General features: G+C 55.7%; 2 protein-coding genes across 3 annotated transcripts in view; both read right to left on the reverse strand.

The window, feature by feature from the left end:
* Positions 1 to 78: 78 nt before the first annotated feature.
* The window catches only part of BAK1 (BCL2 antagonist/killer 1), a 27,828-nt gene continuing 7,980 nt past the window's right edge, over positions 79 to 19,926 (reverse strand). Inside the window, exons 5-7 of one of the 2 annotated variants that reach the window (XR_003536184.1) lie at positions 18,774 to 18,954; positions 18,178 to 18,365; positions 79 to 90 (exon numbers count right to left, since the gene is read on the reverse strand). Coding sequence is in view for 1 of the 2 variants with exons in the window: in XM_027695225.1 (XP_027551026.1) it covers positions 18,264 to 18,365; positions 18,774 to 18,954 (283 nt within the window). In the remaining variant the exon portion in view is untranslated. Of the gene's footprint in view, positions 91 to 17,698; positions 18,366 to 18,773; positions 18,955 to 19,926 lie in introns of those variants that run through there. The other variant, XM_027695225.1, reaches the window with a different exon arrangement.
* Positions 3,546 to 7,987, reverse strand: TSPO2 (translocator protein 2). The gene is made up of 4 exons (XM_027695236.1): positions 7,888 to 7,987; positions 6,631 to 6,837; positions 5,812 to 5,950; positions 3,546 to 4,830 (listed from the first exon to the last, which is right to left on the reverse strand). Exons 2-4 carry the CDS (start codon positions 6,801 to 6,803, stop codon positions 4,648 to 4,650), a joined length of 495 nt encoding a protein of 164 aa, XP_027551037.1. The 5' UTR covers positions 6,804 to 6,837; positions 7,888 to 7,987; the 3' UTR covers positions 3,546 to 4,647.

Here is a 19,926-nt window from a genome sequence, read left to right on the forward strand (position 1 = left end):
CTCTCACCAGCCTGGCCCCTCCGCAGGGTCCGGGGCTGAGCTCTAATCTAATCTGGGGAATGTGGCACCCAGACTCTCCCTCTCTCCAGCCTTTCCCCAGCTGCTTCCCAGCTCCTTGTAGGGCAGTGCATGGAATAGCCATGATCCCCCCCTGTGGTGTCTGCCTGTGCCAAAATTATACCCGGGCACCCCAGAGCTGCTGTCAATCCCCTGGTGCAGCCCTGGGCTGGGTGAGGCTTTGGACACTTCTGCTGGGGGTTTTTAGGTGACCCCAGCTCCCCCCCGACGTGTGCATGTGTGTGCAGGGCTGTGTGAGCCTGGGATTAGTGCCTGAGGCCAGCCAGGGAAGGTTTTTTCCATCAGCTTGTTGTGAGCCAGGCTGAGGGCCCCGAGTGCCGAGAGGGGCTCAGGGAAGGGCCTTGGGCAGACTCAGGTTACCCCAAATCAGGCACTTGCCAGCAGCATTTTTATCAAGGTTTCCCTCCACCTGCCCCACTCCTCAGTGATTTGATATTTTATTTCACTGGCTCTGAATTTGTTCACAGAATCCCAGAATCCTTGAGGATGGAAAATCCCTCCAGGATTGAGTCCAATCTCTGCCCAATCCCCACCTTGTCCCCCAGCCCAGAGCACTGAGGGCCACGTCCAGTCCTTCCCTGGGCACCTCCAGGGGTGGGGACTCCAAACCTCCCTGGGCAGCCCCTTCCAATGCCTGACCACCCTTTCCATGGAGAAATTCCTCCTTTTGTCCAACCTGCCCCTCCCCTGGCACAGCCTGAGGCCGTTCCCTCTCCTCCTGTCCCTTGTTCCCTGGGAGCAGAGCCCAAACCCCCCCCGGCTCCCCCCTCCTGTCAGGGGGTTGCAGAGCCAGAGGGTCCCCCCTGAGCCTCCTTTTCTCCAGCTGAGCCCCCCTCCCAGCAGGAGTTCCCAAAGTTCCCCTGCCTGTTCCCTGTCCTGAGCACACACACCTGCTTGGCAAAGGCTTTGCCAGGAAAAGGTGGCTTTTATGGCATTCCCGGGCTGGTGGAACATTTTTGGATAGGTGGGAGAGTGAAATCAGAGCCTGGGGGTGTGAGTCATGGCTCAGCCGTGCTCTCTATTCCGAGGGGACAGCTGGTGGCACTAACAAAACGTCTCCTGGAGACATTGTCTGGCATCAATCCCCCTCCTGCTCTTCCCAGCTGTAACTACCGCTACTGATAAATAAATAAACACTGACAGTGATGTGCAGGGGCAGCTTTCCCTCCTTCCTTCCTTCCTCCCTTCCTGGAAGCCCCTGGGGGCTCTCACCTGTCCCTCTCCTCCTGCTGCAGGACCACAAAGCCAAGGGTTAAGGGAAGGGGCTGGAAACACTCGTGTCCCCCAGGTTTGACCCAAGTGCTGGTGAGAGGTGCCACAGCTGGGCTGAGGGGAGCCCTGGGGCAGGGACAAGTGATGCTCTCAGCTCTGTACCTGCCCCATCCTCTCAGCCCAACCCTGGCTCTCCACCCCCAGCCCTCACACCCCCCTGTGACAGGAGGAGCCTTGGCAGATGCTGCTGCCTCCCCAATTAATTCAGAGCCCAACTGGGAGTTAATGACAGCTCCCAGCAGCACAGCCTCCTCCCCGCTGGGCTCCTGCTGCAGGGCTCCCGGAGCAGCTCGGGGGGAAGGTCGGGGCGCAGGAATTTATGTCCTGCAGCACCCGTGGAGGGAGGGCCAGGGGAGGGCATCAGCCTCACCTGCACACGGCAGCAAACCCTCCCTGGCATCGACTTCGTGTTTGAACACGGCTCCAGACATCAGCAAATCAATTAAAGTCCCGTCCTGCTGCAGCCAGAGTGTTTTCTGGAACAGCTGGTGAATTATTGAATGAGACAGGGCTCGGGAAATGAGGCTGGGCTGAGAGGCAGAAAGGTGCTGTTTATGCACAGTCTGGTGGATGCAGCAGCAGGGAGGTGAGCACTGACATCGGGTGGAACCAGCAGTTTAATGTAAATGGTCTCTCTGGAAAGAGGGGCTGAGGTTTGAAGGGAGGGTCATCACCAGACAGGGTGACCTGAGAGGTGGCTCTTGGCTCCAAGTGCCATGACCCCAGAGCTGGCCTTTGGCTTCTGGCCTTTGGCCTTTGTCCTCTGGCCTTTGGCCTCTGTCTTTTGTGGCCTTTGTCTGACCCACTGGGGAGCCACGGACACCACGACACATTCCTGTGGGAGTGTCGTGTCCATTCCATGAGCTAATTTGGGGGGGTTGGACAAACACAGGCCTGGACAGGGCTTGGAGCAACCTGGTCTAGCAGAAGGTGTCTCTGCCCATGGCAGGGGGTGGGACTGGATGGTCTCTGAGGTCCCTTCCAGCCCAAACCATCCCATGATCCCGTGATCCTGTGACACCAGGGCCCCTCGAGGCCCCCCAGGGCAGGGGCTGGTTTGGGTCTGTGCTGCACAATCTGCCTGAGAAATTCTCCAGCTGACTTTGAAGTGTCATTAAAGTTGTTTTTATGCAAAGGGGTTTAGCGTGTCTGTTTAAACAGCAAATACGCCAAACGATGCTTTAAATATTAATACAAGAGGGTGTTTCGCTGAATTTAATTTTGCCAATTGATTTCAAGCTCTCCTGGATATCACATGGAGGAGCATTTGCTATTTTTGCTGCCTGCAAGAAAAGGCAAGAGGCAAAGAGAGGCTCCTGCTGCACTTACAGGTGGGATGGGGGGAGGAGGAGGAACTGGAATGAGAACAAGAACCAGTCAGCCAGTCCCAGCAGCTGGGAAAATGGGGAGGGGAAACAGGGAAAAAATCCATTAATTGAAATTCCAGTTTTCCGTTACCTGCAGAAAACACATGGGAAGAAGGGGAAATAGGATTAATTTACGAAAGCTGATCAAATATGAGCCCATCTATTTAAGTGGAAATGTTATTAAAATGTTGCAGGCCTGAACCAGATCTAGAGTCACCAATTTAAATGTGATTTAAATAATTCTCTTCCCTTTCCAAAAGCAGATGGAGGCTCGTTTAATCCCTCCCGGCCTCACTAGAGGGCCCCGCTCATCCCTGTTCCTCTGGCTGTGCTGGGAAGGGACAAATCAGCCTGAACTGCAGGGAATGGAACCTGCAGCCAGACCCCAGCTCCTTTGGGGCAGAAATCCTCCCTGTGTGCTGTCCCTGGGCAGGGGAATCCCTGCAAGGCACAGCTGCTGGAAATAAGTGCAGTGGAAACGGACGGGCAGAGAAAGCCCTGAAATTATAGAGGATTTCTTTTTCCTTTCCTTTTTTTTTCCAGTAGCTTTTGATCTCCCCGGTCCTCCTGGCAGTGCCTGTGCTTTGGGGTCCTGCCCCTGCTCCCAACTCAGCTGTGCCATGGCCTGTTCTGGTGCAGCTCCTACTGGGGACATCACAGCCCTGTGCTTGCAGCAGCCCTGGGCAAAGGCACCCTGAGCCAGAAAACTGAGGAATGGGATCAAAATAACAGGACTGGATTCATTTATTCTCCAAAAAGTAGTGGCTTGGTTTTATTAAAAGCAAACACAATTTATGTTACAGCCCCAGCTAAGCCCCTCCACCCTGCAGGTCCCCCCAATCCCCAGCCAGCTGCCAGGGGGATCCTCGTGCCCCTTCTCTACAATCATGGTGCTCTTAGCAATCCAAAATAATGGTAAATGCTCCCTGGAGACAGCGAGAGCTCAGGTTTGGCTCTGTCAAGAGCCAGGATAAGGGATGGACAGAGGGGAGTCCATGCACCCCTTGTGCCTGACTCAGTCCCATTGCTCAGGAAATCCTTTTATTTTAACCTTCCCTGGTAAATAATATTCAGGAATGGAAAGACTGTGGGATGAGGCACCTGCACTGCACCTGACAGACTCTTTGCCTGTTATGTAGCAGTGGGAGCAAGTTCCTGAATTTTACAGACTCTTGTGTCTCTGTACTTAAAAAAAATTAAGTGTTTTTTCAAAGGCACTGATATTAGTTTTTCTGTTCTGATGAGGAATGGCACACAGAGGTGGAAGAGAGGAATTTCCTCTGGGGAGAAGCATTTGCATTCTAATCATTGCTGCTTTATCTTGGAGCATGAGCTGAAGGAGTGTGATAGTCCCCAGATAGAAGTCAGAGCCCAGTCTCCTTGCACCAGCAGAACAAGACAGACCCCTGCTCACTTGGCAGCTGTCAGTTAAAAAGTTAAAGGTATAAAGCCCAAACCAGGTGATACATGAACATGAAGCAACAGCACAAATAGCAAAAAATCAAGTAAGTTCTTAAAAATGGGTGTGCACGAGTGAAGGGCATTTTTGTTTGGTCCCAGGAGGGGAGGTGGGATTCAGCTCGTGTGTGACCAAGCTCTGCTCTGGGGGATGGTGACAGTGTCCAGGGGTCTCTGGTGTTGCTGCCCTGAATTACGATGGATCATGAGATCCCAATTTGGCTGCTGGAATTGGAGCTGATGGCATTAAGGGCAGGGTAGAGCTGTAGCCCCCAAACCCCAGCAGTGCTGGAGAAAACAGCTCCCTGGTTAAGGATGCCCAGTTACTTTAAAGGAGCCCGTGGGTGCCTCGGGCAAACCTTTGACACGGCCACGATGGGAGGAGGAGCAGGACACGTCCCAGAGTGGCCCCCCCCGAATGATCAGATCCTGGTTCACATCAGCACAGTTTAGCTACACAAAATGCCTTCATTTATTCGCTCTTCCCTGCCTTTTGCTGGGGGTTGTCCCTCCAGATGCGGATGGTGAGGCAGGTGGCCATGGCCAGCCAGCCCAGGTAGGGCACCAGCAGCAGCGCTGCCACCCTGTTGATGCGGTACCAGGAGCACAGGGTGCCAATGGCCAACCCATCCAGGCACAGGATGTCGATCAGGGCCTGCAGCAGAGAGAGCACAGTGAGTCTGGGCACGGGGATAAACCTCCCAGCACAGGGATAAACCTCCCAGCACGAGGATGAACCTCCCAGCACGGGGATGAACCTCCCAGCACGGGGAGAAACCTCCCAGCACGGGGATGAACCTCCCAGCACAGGGATAAACCTCCCAGCATGGGGATGAACCTCCCAGCACAGGGATGAACCACCCTGGGACAGGTGGAGAGGGGGAACAGCAACGGGGGACCTTCAGCACTGAGGAGTCACTTGGAGTGTTCCTAAAGGTCCTGAGCTCTGATCAGTGAGACCTGAACGTGTCACACCAAGAGCCAAGACTAATTAATGTTCGTTTCTTTGCTCATTATCGAATTCCACAGATTAGCCCCCAGTTTCTGGTGATCAGTGTCCCCTTGTGCTGATAACAGGCACAGAACATGCTCGTGGGGACACCATGGCCGTGGGGACACCATGGCTGTGGTCACTGAACAAACCTTCTACCTGTACCTTTCACCCCCCGAGTGACAAAATCAGGTGGAAACATAAATCCCTGTGTGTGTTTCCATCCCCTCCAGGCCCTGGCACCCGAGGCGGTGCCCAGTGGCCCAGGGCAGGTGTGGCTGTGCCCGCAGTGCCCCGGCCCCCTGCTCTGCACTGCACATTGTGTGTGCTCGATAAGCCCCTCACGGCCGCTCCCCCCGAGGACGGTGTTGTGGCACAGGGTGTGGCCCCCCCAAAAGGACTTATCTCTCCCCCTGGACCCTTAACTGGGAGGTGCAGCCCCGGCTCTGCCCACCCTGGTATCGCAGGGCAGGAGCAGGGCCAGGCTGGGGGTGCTGATACCATTGTCTGGAGCAGGAGCAGCGGGAGCTGGGTCTGAGCAAAGGCTCCTCCTGCAGCTCTGTGTTAGTCAGAGAACCCCAGCCAGCCCAAACCCCGGCGCGGGAGCCCAGCAGAGGAGCCCCGGCAGGTGATGGGGGCCATTACCATGTTGAGGTTCTGGGCCCCGAAGAAGAAGGGGGGCCAGGCCCAGTTGAGGGCCAGCTGAGCCCCGTAGAGCCCCAGAGGGACGATGGCTTTGCTGCTGCAGCCGCCCAGGTCACTCCACACCAAGTAGGAGGCATAGCTGTGGAGAGGGACACGGGTTAGTGTTGGCAGAGAGTAAATCCCCAGGGGACACAGAGTCTCTCCTGCAGGAGTGTTTCCCAGCAGGGATTGACAGGACAGTCGTGTTTGCAGCATCCACATCAGGCCCTGAGCTCTGCTCTGGGTGAGCAGGGAAGGGCTGGAGCTGTGTCAGGGCAGGCTCAGGTTGGATCTCAGGAAAAGGTTCTTCCCCCAGAGGCTGGTTGGGCACTGCCCAGGCTCCCCAGGGCAGTGGGCACGGCCCCAAGGCTGCCAGAGCTCCAGGAGGGTTTGGACAATGCTGTGAGGGACAGGGTGGGATTGTTGGGGTGTCCTGGGCAGGGTCAGGACTTGGACTGGATGGTCCTTGTGGTTCCCTTCCAGCTCAGGATGTTCCATGGTTCTGTTATCCTGTGTCCCTTGCCCCTTTCAAACCATCCCCTGTCTCACCCCTGTGTGGCTCCTGCCCCTCCCCAGGGCTGGTTTGGGCACCTCTCCCAGGGCTGTGTCCCTGCAGTGCCAGGCTGGGGCACTCCTGGGGTCTGGCTCAGGCTGTACCCGAGGGGGGACAGGCACCCCTGACCTGCTGGGCTGGCTCAGGGACAGGGCACACCCCGGGAGCACAGCAGGGGCTGGGAGGGCTGCCCTGGCTGTGCCAGGGGCAACAGCCACAGAACTCACCCCATGCCCGTGTACAGGACGGTCCAGGCAACAGGGAACATCTTGCGGGAGGGACACCAGGAAGGTTTTTTCAGCTTCTCATACCAGGCAGGAATTTCCTTCCGATTCAGGAACCAGCCAAGGAAACCCCCGACGTGGGGCAGGACAGTGAACCCCACAGTGTAAGCCCACATCCTTCCTCAGCGGCTCCAAGTCACCTTTTGCCTGCTGTAAGTTAAAAACAAAAATAGAGCCTCACTTTTAAATGCCATTTTTTCCTACTTTTATCCTGTAATTGTCCATATTCCACTTCAGTCCCTAGGGCAGAGGGCAAGTGTTAAATGTTGTGTCCAGTTCTGCTGCTGCCCCCTGCAAACAGGTGAGTTGAGCCACAGGGGTTGTTTCTTAATTTGCTCACGGGCTTCCTTTTGTATAAAAGGAAGGGAAATTTGCTTTAATAATTACACAATGTTGCTTCACAAGACAGGATAACACAAGGATACATCCAGCATTCCTTCTGTGTCCTGTACCTTCTCCTGTCTTTGATCTCTGCAGAGCTCTGAACCTGCCACTCTTCAGTTCTCCTTCCTTTGCTCTCAATATTCACCTTCCCTCTGGATCCATTACGGAACTAAACCCAAATTAGCATTCATCAGGGATAACACCTCGGATTCACCGGGAGCACAGCAGGTTTGTGCTGTCAGCACAAGCACAAAATGCACCTGGGAAGGTTTGGGGTTTAGCAATGCAAGAGGAGAGGAGCAGGCACAGAGAATTCCCTCAGCCAGGGAAATGTCCTGGATCCCTGGGCACTGCAGAGGAGAGGATTGACCTGCACACACAGCTCTGTTTGGGATTTCAGCTCACAATTAACACTCTGCTGTACCCTGAGCTAATTGTTATTATTGTCATCACGCTACAACATGTTTAGGAACAGTACGAGCCAACTCACCCCTCACCAAGGAACAAACACCCCAGACACCATCTCTAACCAACAATTCCTTTACCAGACAATTTACAGGGCTATAAAAGTACCTACAGAACAAGGAAATTACTGAAAACTGAGAAAAATTATAATTTAGTTCTGCTTTAAAGTGTGAACCAGCACCGCTGGGTTCTGGTTCCTCCACATGCTATAGAAAAGGAAAATGAGAAAAGTGGATTTTTCCCAAGCCCTTTGTAGCATCCACCTAAACCTTCCAGGCTCCGGAGGTAAAGGAGGACTGAAAATGGCCCAGCACTGTTATAAAACCTTGTTTCCCCTCCCAGCTGTTGTACCTGGAGGTGCAGGAGCTGCAGGAGCCTCCCCGGGTGTCAGTGCCTGGCCCAGGGAAGGGCTTGGACATCCAGGAGCAGCCTCGTCCCCGCTGCTGGGCTGCCCCGAGTGAAGGAGCTGCCAGCTGAGTTTTCCCCAAATACAGAGAACAGGGTGTGTGTGTGTGTGTGTGTGCTGGGGCTGGGTCAGATTACACCGGGGAGCCCGGGCTGGGCACAATTCCCGCGGATTTGGGGCTGTTGAGCGAGGGCAGGGCTGGGGCTGGGGCTGGGGCTGACCCCACAGGGATGGGACATCCCAGGCTCTTGGCTTGCTTTGGGGACCTGCTGGTCAGGGGGTGGCTGCAGGGGATGGTGGGGCAGCTCTGTGCTGTCTGGGGGTGTGAAAGGTCAAATTAAAGTGTGTGAGGTGCAAAGGGATGTGGGGGTTGTAGGAGTGCAGGAGGGATCGGGGCCGTGGCACTGGGAATGCTGGGCCTGTTCCCTGGATTCACACCTGCTGATTTACCCCCCCCGAGGACCCATCCCAGGGAGTGGGGTGGGCACAGGGCAGGGTTGCACGTGTGGGGTGTCCCTGTACACATTCCTGGGGTGTCCCAGCCCCCCTGGACCCCAGGCCTTGGTTAACACAGCAGTGATTCACCAGGTGCTTTCAGGGGCCACCTGTGCACTGGCCCTTTGGCTAAAATTCCCTGGAATGTAAAATAAAGATGTTACACAAGCATGTTAAATGGAAAAGAAAAAAGCCAGAAATCAATTTCCATTAGGGAGCTGTCGGCAAGGGCTGGGAAATGAAACACTAATTCAGTGCAGTTCTGGGTCATTACCTGGATTTCATGGCCAGAGGCAGCAGGGCTGGCTCCTCACGGGATGGGATGCTGCTGGTATAACATGAGCCAGGGAAAGATTCTCTTTTATTGGGCTCACAAGGAAATTATTTTTTTGTGGGAGGAAAAAGAAAGGAGAAAAACGGCGCAAAGAGCCGGATTTTCAGCTGGAATAAATCCTGCCCTGCCATTGCAGGGCTGGGGCTGGGCAGGGTAATTACCACTCCAGTGACAGATGCAGCACTCATTAATCACGCCACAGCCACCTGCATATTCTTCCAGAGTCTGTTGCTATTTGTGATTGGAAATGTGTGTCATGGAACGATGCAGGGGCTGTAAGTGCCCAAATGGTTTCCACTGGAGTCAGGCTCTGCTCTGCTGCAGAGCTCAGCACAGGCTGCCCCCACCACCCTCTGGCAACTCTGTCAGAAACCCCAAATTCCACAGTTTTGAGCTGGTAATATTTCTTCCCCTGGGCATGAGCCCAAACCCATGATTGCTGGTTGGCTTGGCAGACAGCAGTTGTGTGCCCAGGCTGGTTTAGAGTCTAATGTGCCGGAAGAATGAGAAACCGAGGGTCAAATCACAAGGATCTGGTAAACCTGGGACACTGGGAATGCTGCTGCGTGATGGGGGAACGGCAAATGGGAAGAGGGGCCTGTCCTGGGCACGTGCTGGAGGAGGGAGCAGACCCAGAACGCTCCAGGAAGGCTCCCAACAACACAGGGATGGCTTTCCTTGGATTTATGTCTCGATATTTCTGCTTTGAGTCATTTTGCAGTAATGCAGGATGAGGTAATGCTGCCTCATGGCAGAACCATCCCTGTGCCATGCTGGGATCTTTGCAGCCCCATCCCTGCCGGGCTCGGGGGCTCCGAGGGGGCCCAGCAGAGCTGGTTACACAACCCTGTTTGTTTGCTCTTCTTGGCAACCTCCACTCGTGTTCCCGAGAGCTGCTCGGACCATGCAAGATTAATTGCTCAAATATAAAAGCCCTGTTAACCTGAATATATTATTGAAAACCAGCATATTTCAATCTGCCCTAGATTTGAAAATAGAGATGCCGGGTCAGCTCCTGGCATAAATCTGCAGAGCTCCTGGAAGCCGGCGGAGCTCCCCTGATTTACATGGGCAATAAAGGCGTCCTGGTTCGGCTGCGGGGAGGGATCGGGAGCGGGAGCTCTCCCGGCTGCCACCAAGGACACGATATGGGCAGGGGAGGGAGCTCACGGGAGCCTCTGAGCCCCCCGGAGCTGCCAGCCCGGCCCTGCAGCATCCAACACTGCATTTACTGTGGGAAAGGCTATTTATTTAAACCCACCCACCCCTCCAAAAAAATCCACCGCCTTACTTTTATTTATAATTTTTTCTGAAAATGTTCTTTAAAAATTCGCGGTGATGCTGAAAGAAAAATTCTGGATGGTATGAAATGATGTAGGAATTTCCAGGAGGTCAGTTGGGTTTATTTCTGTGTGGGCTGAGGTGGATCCGGGCTGGCTCGTGCAGGAGCCCGCAGCTCCTCACAACTTCAATGTGTGTTGCTCAGTGAGCTGAATTCCCACCCTCTCCCCACTAGAGGCAGCTTTCAAACAGATCGTTTTTAGGATTATAGCCCAGTTTTGGTGTGTTGCAAAGCCCTGCCCGTGGGACAGGCGGTGTTGGGGTGCACAGGGACACTGGCTCTTCCCTGGGGCACAGGATCCTTTCTCCATCCCAGTCACAGCGAATCCCAGAAACAAACTGCCGTGAGCCCAAGAGCAGAAAAGGGTCCTTTATTTTTCAGGGCTCAGCCCTGGTTGTCTTTGTGCCAGGAGGGAGGAGCAGGAACACTCCAGTTCCCGCAGCTCCCTCAGCCGGGGCCGAGTTGGAGGGAAAATTTGGGTATTTGGGCTCCTCCCGGCAGTGCCTGTTTGCTGCAGGGGCTGTGTGTGGGGCTGTGTGTGGGGCTGTGTGTGGGGCTGTGTGTGGGGCTGTGTGTGGAGCTGTGTGTGGAGCTGTGTGTGGAGCTGTGTGTGGAGCTGCCTCGTGTGATAACCCCGGGGCAGGGGCTCGCTCTTATCTGCCCCCAGAAGCTGCCCCTCTGCAGCCCAAGGAGTGAATTCCAACGGCTCATCCCTTCCCTCTACCAGGGCACAGGACTGAGAGCAACTGAGTTCTGCAGCTTAACTAATTACCACGCTCTGGCTGAGCCTCTTTAATTAATTAACCCCATGCACAGGCCCGGCACTGACGGGACAGGAAATATTTTGCTTTTGGCTCCCCTGACCAGCAATCCCTGTTTGCTGGAGTGCTGGGAGCACTCACTGGTGCTGACCTGGAGTCAGGGGAGCCCAGAACCCTGGTGCCCTGGCCAGGCTGTGCCATGGGATGTGGGCACTGCCAGGGTGCTGTCCCAGGGCACTCAGCCCTTCCCTGGGGATCAGTGGGATGGTGGCAGCCCCTGCAGGGGGTTGTGCAGCAGGACCTGGTTATCACCACTCAGCTGCTCAGCCCTGCAGCTCCACAGCCCTTGGATCAGTGTCAGGCTGAGCTCTGAAGTGAGCCAGAATAAATAGTGTTCACAGAGGACTTTATGGGGCCTTAATAGAGCAGTTTGAGCAGCGTTTCAAGGTCTGTCCTACACGCAGAGTTAATTGAGAAAAGCTATTGCAGTTTCAAGTGATGCACTCACTTAAATCAAGTTCACTTCCATGTGCTGGTGTGCCCTAAATTACACTGGAATGCATTTCCAGCCAGGAAATGCTTTGGAGTGAGGGCGTGCTGTCCACCAGGGATGAAATACTGGGGATGAGGCTTTTCTGGCTGCTTTGAGAGGAGAACCAGAAGCTGAGGGGCAGCACTTACCTCCCTGGGGTCTTAAAAAAACCCAGAAACCCTCTGGACCCTGAGCTGGGTTTTCTGCAGCTGTAGGAAAAGCTCTGGGGTATTTGCCTGCCCAGAAAATGCACTGGGACAGTTGGACAAGCATTACCCTAAACCTGCATTTCAGTTCATCCCGAGATCAGATTGGCTGAGAGACTTGAATCAAAATATTTTTGTTGTTCTTTTGAAGGAAATGCCCACTTTACTGGGAGAGTAAACTTCCTTCCTGGCTGCTTCTTTTTTGGTCTAAATATTTATGCTGAGAACCGTGAAACTGTCAAAATGCATCAAAACAATGCTTGGAGAAGGTTTTCTTTGGAGGAAAAACTGTGGGGGGTTGTGTGTTTCTTCACTCTTAGCAGAAATGGGAAGTGAAAAGGTGAAAGAACGCTGGGACCAGAGGGAATTCTGGCAAAGGGAAACCGAGGTAAAGATTCTGCAGAAAACCGAGGGTTTGTTAAAGGAAGAAAAACCACAACATTGAAAGATATTATAAATGTGGGGGTTTTTTTCATTGGTTTGATTCAGGTTGGACATCAGGAGGAATTTCTCCATGGAAAGGGTGGTGAGGCCTTGGCAGGGGCTGCCCAGGGAGGTTTGGAGTGCCCACCCCTGGAGGTGTCCAGGGAAGGCCTGGCCGTGGCACTCAGTGCTCTGGGCTGGGGGACAAGGTGGGGATGGGGCACAGGGGGGATCCATGGGCTGGGAGGGCTTTTCCAGCCCCAGTGACTCTGGGATTCTGTGATCCTTTCCTGGAGAGAGCAGCTCCAGCCTGGCTGTTGTTCCCAGCCAGGAGCTCCGCTGGGCTTTGGGAGGGAGGCAGTACCAGCCTGGTTTTTCCCTTTATTTCCTTTTTTCCCCCGGTGTGGAGATGTGTGAGCACAGTGACCATCACCTGCTGCACCAGCTGGGAAGGAGAGCAGCAGCAACATCTGGCTGAGGGCGCAGCAGAGGTGAGGATGCAGCAGGAAATGCTGCTGCCAGCGACAAAATGAGCATCTCTGGCTTTTTCGAAAGACGAGGCTCAGAGTCTGAACAAGCTGGAGAATGCCAGGATTTCTTTGTCTGTCTGAGTCTGCCTTTCCCTCCTCACATGTGCCAAGTGCTAAAATGACTCATTTCTCCTGAGAAAGCTGCCTGCTCCCTTGGCACAGCCCTGCTCCCTTGGCACAGCCCTGGTGCCCTGATGGTGGCATTGCTTCATTTTTAGGGAAATGCAGCTGATCCCTGGTTGTCCCACTCATGGCCATGGTGTAGCTGCAGATTTTTCCAAGGAGATCCCAGGGGAGAAGGGGCCGTGCAGCACCTTGTGCTGCCCGGGGGTCCAGGGCTGGTGTCCCCTGAGCTGGGCAGGCTCATCCCAGCTCAGATTTCCAAGCTTTGATCCAGGCTCTGCAGGGTGAGTGCAGCACAGCCCCACCTCAGCCCGGGTGTAAATCCCCCCAGGAGCACGGTCAGCACAGGGGAAATGCCAGGGCCTTCCCTCAGCTATTCCCGTGGGACAATCCATGGGCAGGGACACGGCCCGGGCAAATGGGAGGATTATTTTGGACAGAGGGAGTTCTGGATTAGGAATGTCACTTGTGTAAAGGCAGCATTATGGTTTGGGCTCTTGCAAGGGCTGCTGTAAGTAGAAAACTGGATTTATTGCTTTCTTTGTGCTGAATCAGGACTAACTTTGGTGGCAGAGGATTTGCCTTTACAACTGATCCATCCAAGGGCATTGAGTTCCCGAGTGTTCCCCAGGGACAGGGGTGGAAAATGCTGTGTGGAGACGTGGAACTGCTCTGCCAGAGCTCTGGACATGCTCCAGCCTGGATCCCTGCAGGCTGCCAGCAGAGCAGGGCAGAGCAGAGCAGGGCAGAGCAGGGCAGAGCAGAGCAGGGCAGAGCCCAGCCCAGCCCCACTCAGGTCCCAACAGCCCCGTGTCAGAGCAGTCCCAGGGGCTGGGACAGACTCCCCTCCAGGAACATCCAGGGTTTTCTCCTCCTGAATTTGCCCAGACCACTGTGATTCATGGAGCTGCTCAGGATGATCTGGGAATGAGGAATAACTCGCAGAACACTCTGCCTCTCTGGCTGCCAGCTCACAGGATGGATAAATGCTCTGGCTCAGGGCAGGGCTGGCTGGAATCTGTTCTCAGGGGCTGCTCCAAAGGCTCTGCTGCTGCTGGAGGGGCTGGAGGGGCTGGTGCCAGGCCCTGTCACTCACCTGCAGCTCCTGTTCCCCTTCAGCCAGGAGAACAAGGTCTGTTCCCTTCAGTGCCCCTGTGCCAGGGCAGCAGGTCCCAGGTGGATTCCCAGATGCTGGGGACAGAAATGATGTGTGAGGTGGATGAATGGATGGGAACAAACCCCGGGGAGGGAGCAGATCCTGCCATGGGCTGGATCCCAGCCAGGGGCTGAGGATCTCCAGGCACGTGCCAAGTGAGGGAAACCTGCCTGGCAGGGAAGGATATCTGATCAAAAAATGAGGATGATAGAAACGTGTGTTTTCCCAGCTCCTGCCCACTCTCATTCACTTCATGTCCTGGAAATTAGCTAGAAAAAAAACTTTATTTCCACAAAACTCAGGTGTTCTGGAGTTTGACCCAGTTCTAGAGATAAGGCACTTGACTCAAATACCAGCTCTAGATCTAAATTGCCACCAGATCTTGGATTCTGGTTTGGGGTCAATTCCATCTGAATGGCCAAAGGCAAATACTGCAAAAATATTGTGGCCTTAATTGTTTTTTTGGTAATTTAATTAGGAGCTTGATCTGGGTTTGGGGCAGGACACAAAGTGGATTAGGGGAGCAGCTGGCTCTTTAATTAGGGCCATTTCTCTTTCCCTAAAGTTCACCCTTTGCTTGCCCAGAGGCAGCAGGGCAGCCCCAGCCTGGGGTTGTTGGGGGAGCTGAGCAGGGCTGGGCATGGAGGGTGCTGGGAATGCTCCTCCCTTGCTGGAATCCCACTGCAGAGATCCCAAACTGGGAATGGTGACATGTGGCTATTTATGGAGGCCAGGGACTGGGGTAAATATTTATTTAGATTCCAGTGCTTGATCTGCCACTGATGGATCGTGTGGAAACGCTGAGCCCACGCTCCCCCTGCAGCAATTTATATCCAGAGCCTCCATCTCCCCTCCTTCCAACGCTCCAAACACATTCCCCAGGGTTAATCCTGCAAGGAATGGGCACGGCCTGGGTTCAGACCCTGCGGCTCCGTCTGGTCCCAGCCATCCAGGCAGGAATCCTGCCCTGGGGCTCCTTTGATCCCAGTGGCATCCAGGGACCCCGGGGGGATGGCCCGGGGCTGTCACTGCCCTGTGGGACAGACAGGCCGGGGTGGGGACCCGGGGTGGAGCTGTGGGGTCACTGGGATCCATCCCGGAGCCATGGCACTGAGCTGTCCTGCCTGGGGACAGCAGGGTCACCCCCCTGGGCAGCCACCTCTGCTCCAGCACAGCCCCACAGCCCCCCCAGACACTGCCCTGCTCCCCAGCCACCAGAACAGACCCGGGCAGAGGGAGGGAGTGGAAGGCTCTGGAAGGATCCTCCACATTCAGCAGCCAGGAGGGATGGACATGGGATGGATGGACATGGGATGGATGGACACAGGATGGACACAGGATGGATGGACACAGGAGGGATGGACAGAGGAAGGATGGACACAGGATGGACAGAGGAAGGATGGACACAGGATGGATGGATGGATGGACACAGGAGGGACGGACATGGGATGGATGGACACGGGATGGATGGACACAGTAGAGATGGACACAGCCCCTGCCCTGCCCTGGTGCCTCCCACCACAACCAGTCCCCACTCTGGGCTGCACTGGGAGGTTCCCCCAGCCCCAAAGGGGCCGTGGGGCTGCAGGGGGGAGGCAGCAGAGCTGGGGGCAGCTCGGGGTGAGGGGGCAGAGCTGGGCAGTGTCTGGGGGGCTCAGGGACCAGGGACATGGACCCAGCTGCCCCAGCCCAGCATCATCCCCCAAGAGCCCCCCGGAGCCAGAGCACAGCTCCTGGAAGCCTCTGGAAGAAAACCCCCCACACGGCCAGGACGTGAGTTTGCACTCAAGGTACCATTTTTATTTTGACATATATACATCACATAATTTAAAATACAGAGTATTGGTGAGAGAAATGTTTTTCAGATAAAAGCAGCCCACCGTGTCCCACCCAGCCCCTTTGCTGCCCTTCAGAGGTGACCTGCAGGCAGCTCCTTCCCCACCTCCCTGCTGCTGCTGGGAGAACCTGCCTGCCTCTCCTCTGCCCCTGGGAAAAGAAGGTGTTTGTACCTGTCCCTCCCCTCCAGAGCCAGAGCCAGTGTCCTTTACTGTCACACACCCTGTCCCCTCCTGCAGGGAGGAGGAACCAGAGCTGACAGGGAGAGTTTGGGTTCAAACACAGGTAAAAACCTCCTGAGGTGAGGAAGGGCTGCAGGAGAGAAGGTTCTGAGCAGCAGCTTGGGCAGATTCCTCCACCCAGGAGGAAGGAGCTGGAAGATGGTGAGATTTAAAAAGGCTCAGTAAATGAGACTCTTCCTTTGGCAGAGAGGCAGCAGGAGCCACGGGGCACCCGGGGCTGTGACAGGACACAGCACCACACACCAACCCCACAGTCCCAGTTCAAGCTTTTTTCCACCAGTTAACCAGTGCTGGGAAGGCTGGGAGAGGTGAGAGCAGAGGGAGGTGATGCACTGAGGTCCTGAGACAATCCTCCCTGCAAATCCCCTGAGAAAACGCAGAAAATGGACATTTTTCTTTGCACTGCACCCAGTTAAAAGTTCCCTTCTCTGTCCTGGTGTCCCAGACTTCACTAAGGCTCAACCCTCTACCATAAATATGAAAAATATTCTTTATTTGAAGCCTGATGGCCACACAGCTGCATTTGGTTTGTAAGGGGAAACACTTTATCTGGGAAATGAAAATAAATTATGAGCAGCAAAAGCTCTCCCCAGTCTGTTAGAGTTCCAGGAGTGTGTCTGAAGTAGTGAATAAAAACTGATGGGCTGGGTTTTTTTCCAAGGACGTCCAAAAAGTCCTTTTGGAGACACAACCCAAGCAGAGAACCAGCCTGGAGGACGATGATTTGCCAACAGAGTGGTTGATTAGGAGAAAAGGGAAATAACCATTAGTAGTTCATTTTCATCGTGGCAAAAAGGCTCCATCTGGTGGTGTTTGCACCCAAAAAGGAGGTGAGGAGGAGGGTGGGAACTGCAGCTCACACTGGTTAGGCTGGTTCACAGCAGAGAAGAGTCTTGGACTCGAGGAAATCTCAAGCTGGGAGAAGGGGTGGCACGATGGGAAATGAAGTTGTGTGTGGAAAAAAGGCAAAGAAATGCACTTGCAAGGGGACAAATGAGCCCCGAGGGCCCAGGAGAGCCAGGCCAGGGGAGAGCTGAGCTGCCCTGCACGGGGCAAGCACCAAAACAGAGAGAGAGGAATAACAGAGTCAATATTTTAATGCCTTTCCATTAAGCACGGACCAGAGCATTCCACCAGGGAAAGGGGGAATTCCTGCAGGGATAGGAGCAAAGTGATGAGCTCAGGAGGACCTTGATATGGAAACAGGTTAAAAAGTTTGCTATTCGGTTAAAAAGAGGCAGGAAAGTGAGTGTTAAAAAATTAAGGCTGGTCCTGCCAAGCCTGGGCAGCTGCAAGGGGAGAGGAGGGAGCTGCCAGGGACAGCAGGGAGGTTCCTGCCTCTGGGCTCATGGAGCACCAGTTTAAACTCCCTGTTCTGCAAAAGTAAGGAAGCTTTGGGGATGGGAGAGTGGAGCTCCCCTCCCTCCCCCAAAAATCCCACTCAAGCATCACCAGGAACGGAACAAGGTCGAGTCACTGCCCTGCCCTGGGGCAGCCAGGAGTGGGATGCAGCCCCAGTGCCCCCCAGTGACAGCCAGGGAGGACAACTGGTCACAACTGGGCTGCTCCTGTGCCAGCACCCGCTGAGTGACCCCCAGCAGAACTGGTGGGTGGGCAGGGAAAACCCCCCCTGTCCCCACCAGAGAGCACCCACAGGCTTTTAGTGTTTGGGAACCTGCTGGTGCTGCCCAGGGGAGCCAGCACAGAGCCCCTGGGCTCGGGGGGAATGTGAGGCTGCACCCCAGCCCTGCACCCCCTGAGCCCTGGGGAGCTGCAGGCCAGGGCTGGGGCAGGGAACTCCTGCCAGAGCAGGGGCAGGAGGAGTGTTCCTATAAAAAGGGGTCGGGGTGTCTCTTAAAAAGCTGGAGAAGGCTCAAGTCCTGGGCTCAGGAGCAGAGGGGAGGTGAAGCAGCCCCACATGGGCTTGCAGACAACAACTGTAGCAGCCAGGGCTCGGACACAGGGGGGGTCCAGGCTGGGGCTGTCAGCAATGGGGGGCTCTGCACCTGCCCCAGGGGTGCACGAGACCCTAAACACAAACACACACACACACAGAGGCACTGCCATCACACCTCTGCTCCTCCTGAGGACCTGGGGGTCCCAGCAATGCCCCAGCACAGTCGGGCCCATCCTCAGCAGCTTGTTGAGGCACCAAAAAGACGACAAAGAGGAGCCCCCCCATCCCCTCCTTCACTCCGTGGCTCCAGGGGATGCAGAGACCCCAGGCCCTGTGGTGGGAGGGGGTCCAGCCACACTCTCTCTCGGAGGCTCCTCGAATCCCCCTCTCCTGGGAGACAGAGCAGAGAACTGAGAGAGTGCTGGACCCCCCAGCCCTGCCCCGTCAGAGCCTGAGGAAGCGTCGTACCACCAAGTGCCCCAGCACGAGCAGGGCCACCACCAGCATGTACTTCATGTAAACATTGTCCAGGTTCCGTGCAGCCACCTGGCAGGGAGCAGAGACCAGGGTCAGTCCTGCTGGAGCCGGGCTGCTGTGCTGCCTGAGCCCCCAGAGACCCCCCAGATCCCCGGCACGGCCCCTGCTCCCCCAGGAACCCCCCAGGCCCCAGGCACAGCCCCTGCTCCCCCAGAGACCTCCCAGACCCTTGGCACAGCTCCTGCTCCCTTGAGGACCCCTCAGCCCCCCAGCGCAGCCCCTGCTCCCCCAGAGACCCCCAGAACCTCAGCACAGCCCCTGCTCCCCCAGAGACCCCCCAGTCCCCTGGCACAGCCCCTGCTTCCCCAAGAATCCCCTGGACCCCTGGCACAGCCCCCGCTCCCCCAGGAGCTCCCCAGCCCCCTGGCACAGCCCCTGCTCTCCCCAGAGCCCCCCGGCAGCCCGTGCCCTGCTCACCCATCCTCCCTGCTGGGCGATCCAGCGGGCGATCCTGTGCTGCACCATGAACTCCACGACGTAGCGGGCGATGCGGCGCAGGAAGCCGGTGAGGCCGTGCTGGAACACGTGCATGGCCATGCGGTACCCGAAGCTCAGCAGGGCGATCACCCGGCCCCAGTTGATGCCGCTCTCGAAGAGGCTGGAACAGAACAGAGCCCGGGGGGTGCTGAGTCCCTGCCTGGATCCCCCGGCTCAGATCCCCCAGCTCAGATCCCCCAGCTCAGCACCGAGCGGCGCGGGCGGGACGGGAGGAAACAGCCCCAGAGATGCACCAGGGGAGGTTCAGGTTGGATATTAGGGAGTGTTTTTTCACTGAAAGGGTTGTCCAGCCCTGGAGTCGCCATCCCTGGAAGTGATTTAAAAGCCACACGGATGTGGCACCTGGGGCTGTGGTTTAGTGCTGGTTTTGGCGGTGCTGGGGGAATAGTTGGACTTGATGGTCTCAGAAGGCTTTTCCAACTCAAACAGTTCTGTGATTCTGTGGTTGCAGGGCTGGGGATGCTGCACCAGCCCTTGAGGCTCATCCCAGCCACACAGACATGGTGATTTTGTGGCTGGAAGAGGCTCCCAAATGTGTCTGCTCCAGGGTTTGGCTGCTGAGGGCAGGTTTGACACTGATTTATCTGGACCGGTTTTTGAAGGTGTTTTTCCTGGTTCCCAGCAAAGCAAATGAGAAGGGAAAAAGGGAATAAGAAAATAAGAGAGAGAGTAGACTGAGGCTCTGTGTTTCAACCTGCTGCCCTGTGCTGGTGGTGCCTGCACTGCTCCCTGCAGAGCCTTGGCACAGGTATGGAGGGAGAGGGGAGATAAAGCCCTGGAGGGAGCAGAGAACAGGAGCCCAGGGAGAGGGACAGGGGTGGATTTACCTGAGTGTGTTACCGCCTCAGCCAGCGCGGCTTCCCGGGCAGGGGAGCAGGAAAAGGACAGAAGAGAAGCAGTTAGACACAAACACCGAGAGGAGGGCGCAGGGACAGGGCTGGGCAGAGCCAGGGGTGCTCAGAGGGGACCCAGAGAACCCTCCTGCCTCTGCCTCCTGCACGAGCCTGGGCAAAGCACGGAGTGTGCAGTGTCCTGGTGTCCCTGTGGAATGTGCAGTGTCCTGGTGTCCCTG

This window comes from Neopelma chrysocephalum, unplaced genomic scaffold (assembly GCF_003984885.1).
Source record: "Neopelma chrysocephalum unplaced genomic scaffold, ASM398488v2 Primary Assembly neopelma1_100, whole genome shotgun sequence".
In the NCBI taxonomy this organism is placed as follows: domain Eukaryota; kingdom Metazoa; phylum Chordata; class Aves; order Passeriformes; family Pipridae; genus Neopelma; species Neopelma chrysocephalum.

Bases quoted from the DNA above. Each gene is read 5' to 3' on its own strand.
- TSPO2 (XM_027695236.1), bottom strand. From the start codon at position 6,803: ATGTGGGCTTACACTGTGGGGTTCACTGTCCTGCCCCACGTCGGGGGT. The intron at 5,951-6,630 runs GTGAGTTCTGTG...CCCTCTCCACAG, and splicing joins GTCCTGTACACGGGCATGGG to CTATGCCTCCTACTTGGTGT. The intron at 4,831-5,811 runs GTAATGGCCCCC...TCTCTGCTGCAG, and splicing joins GGGCCCAGAACCTCAACATG to GCCCTGATCGACATCCTGTG.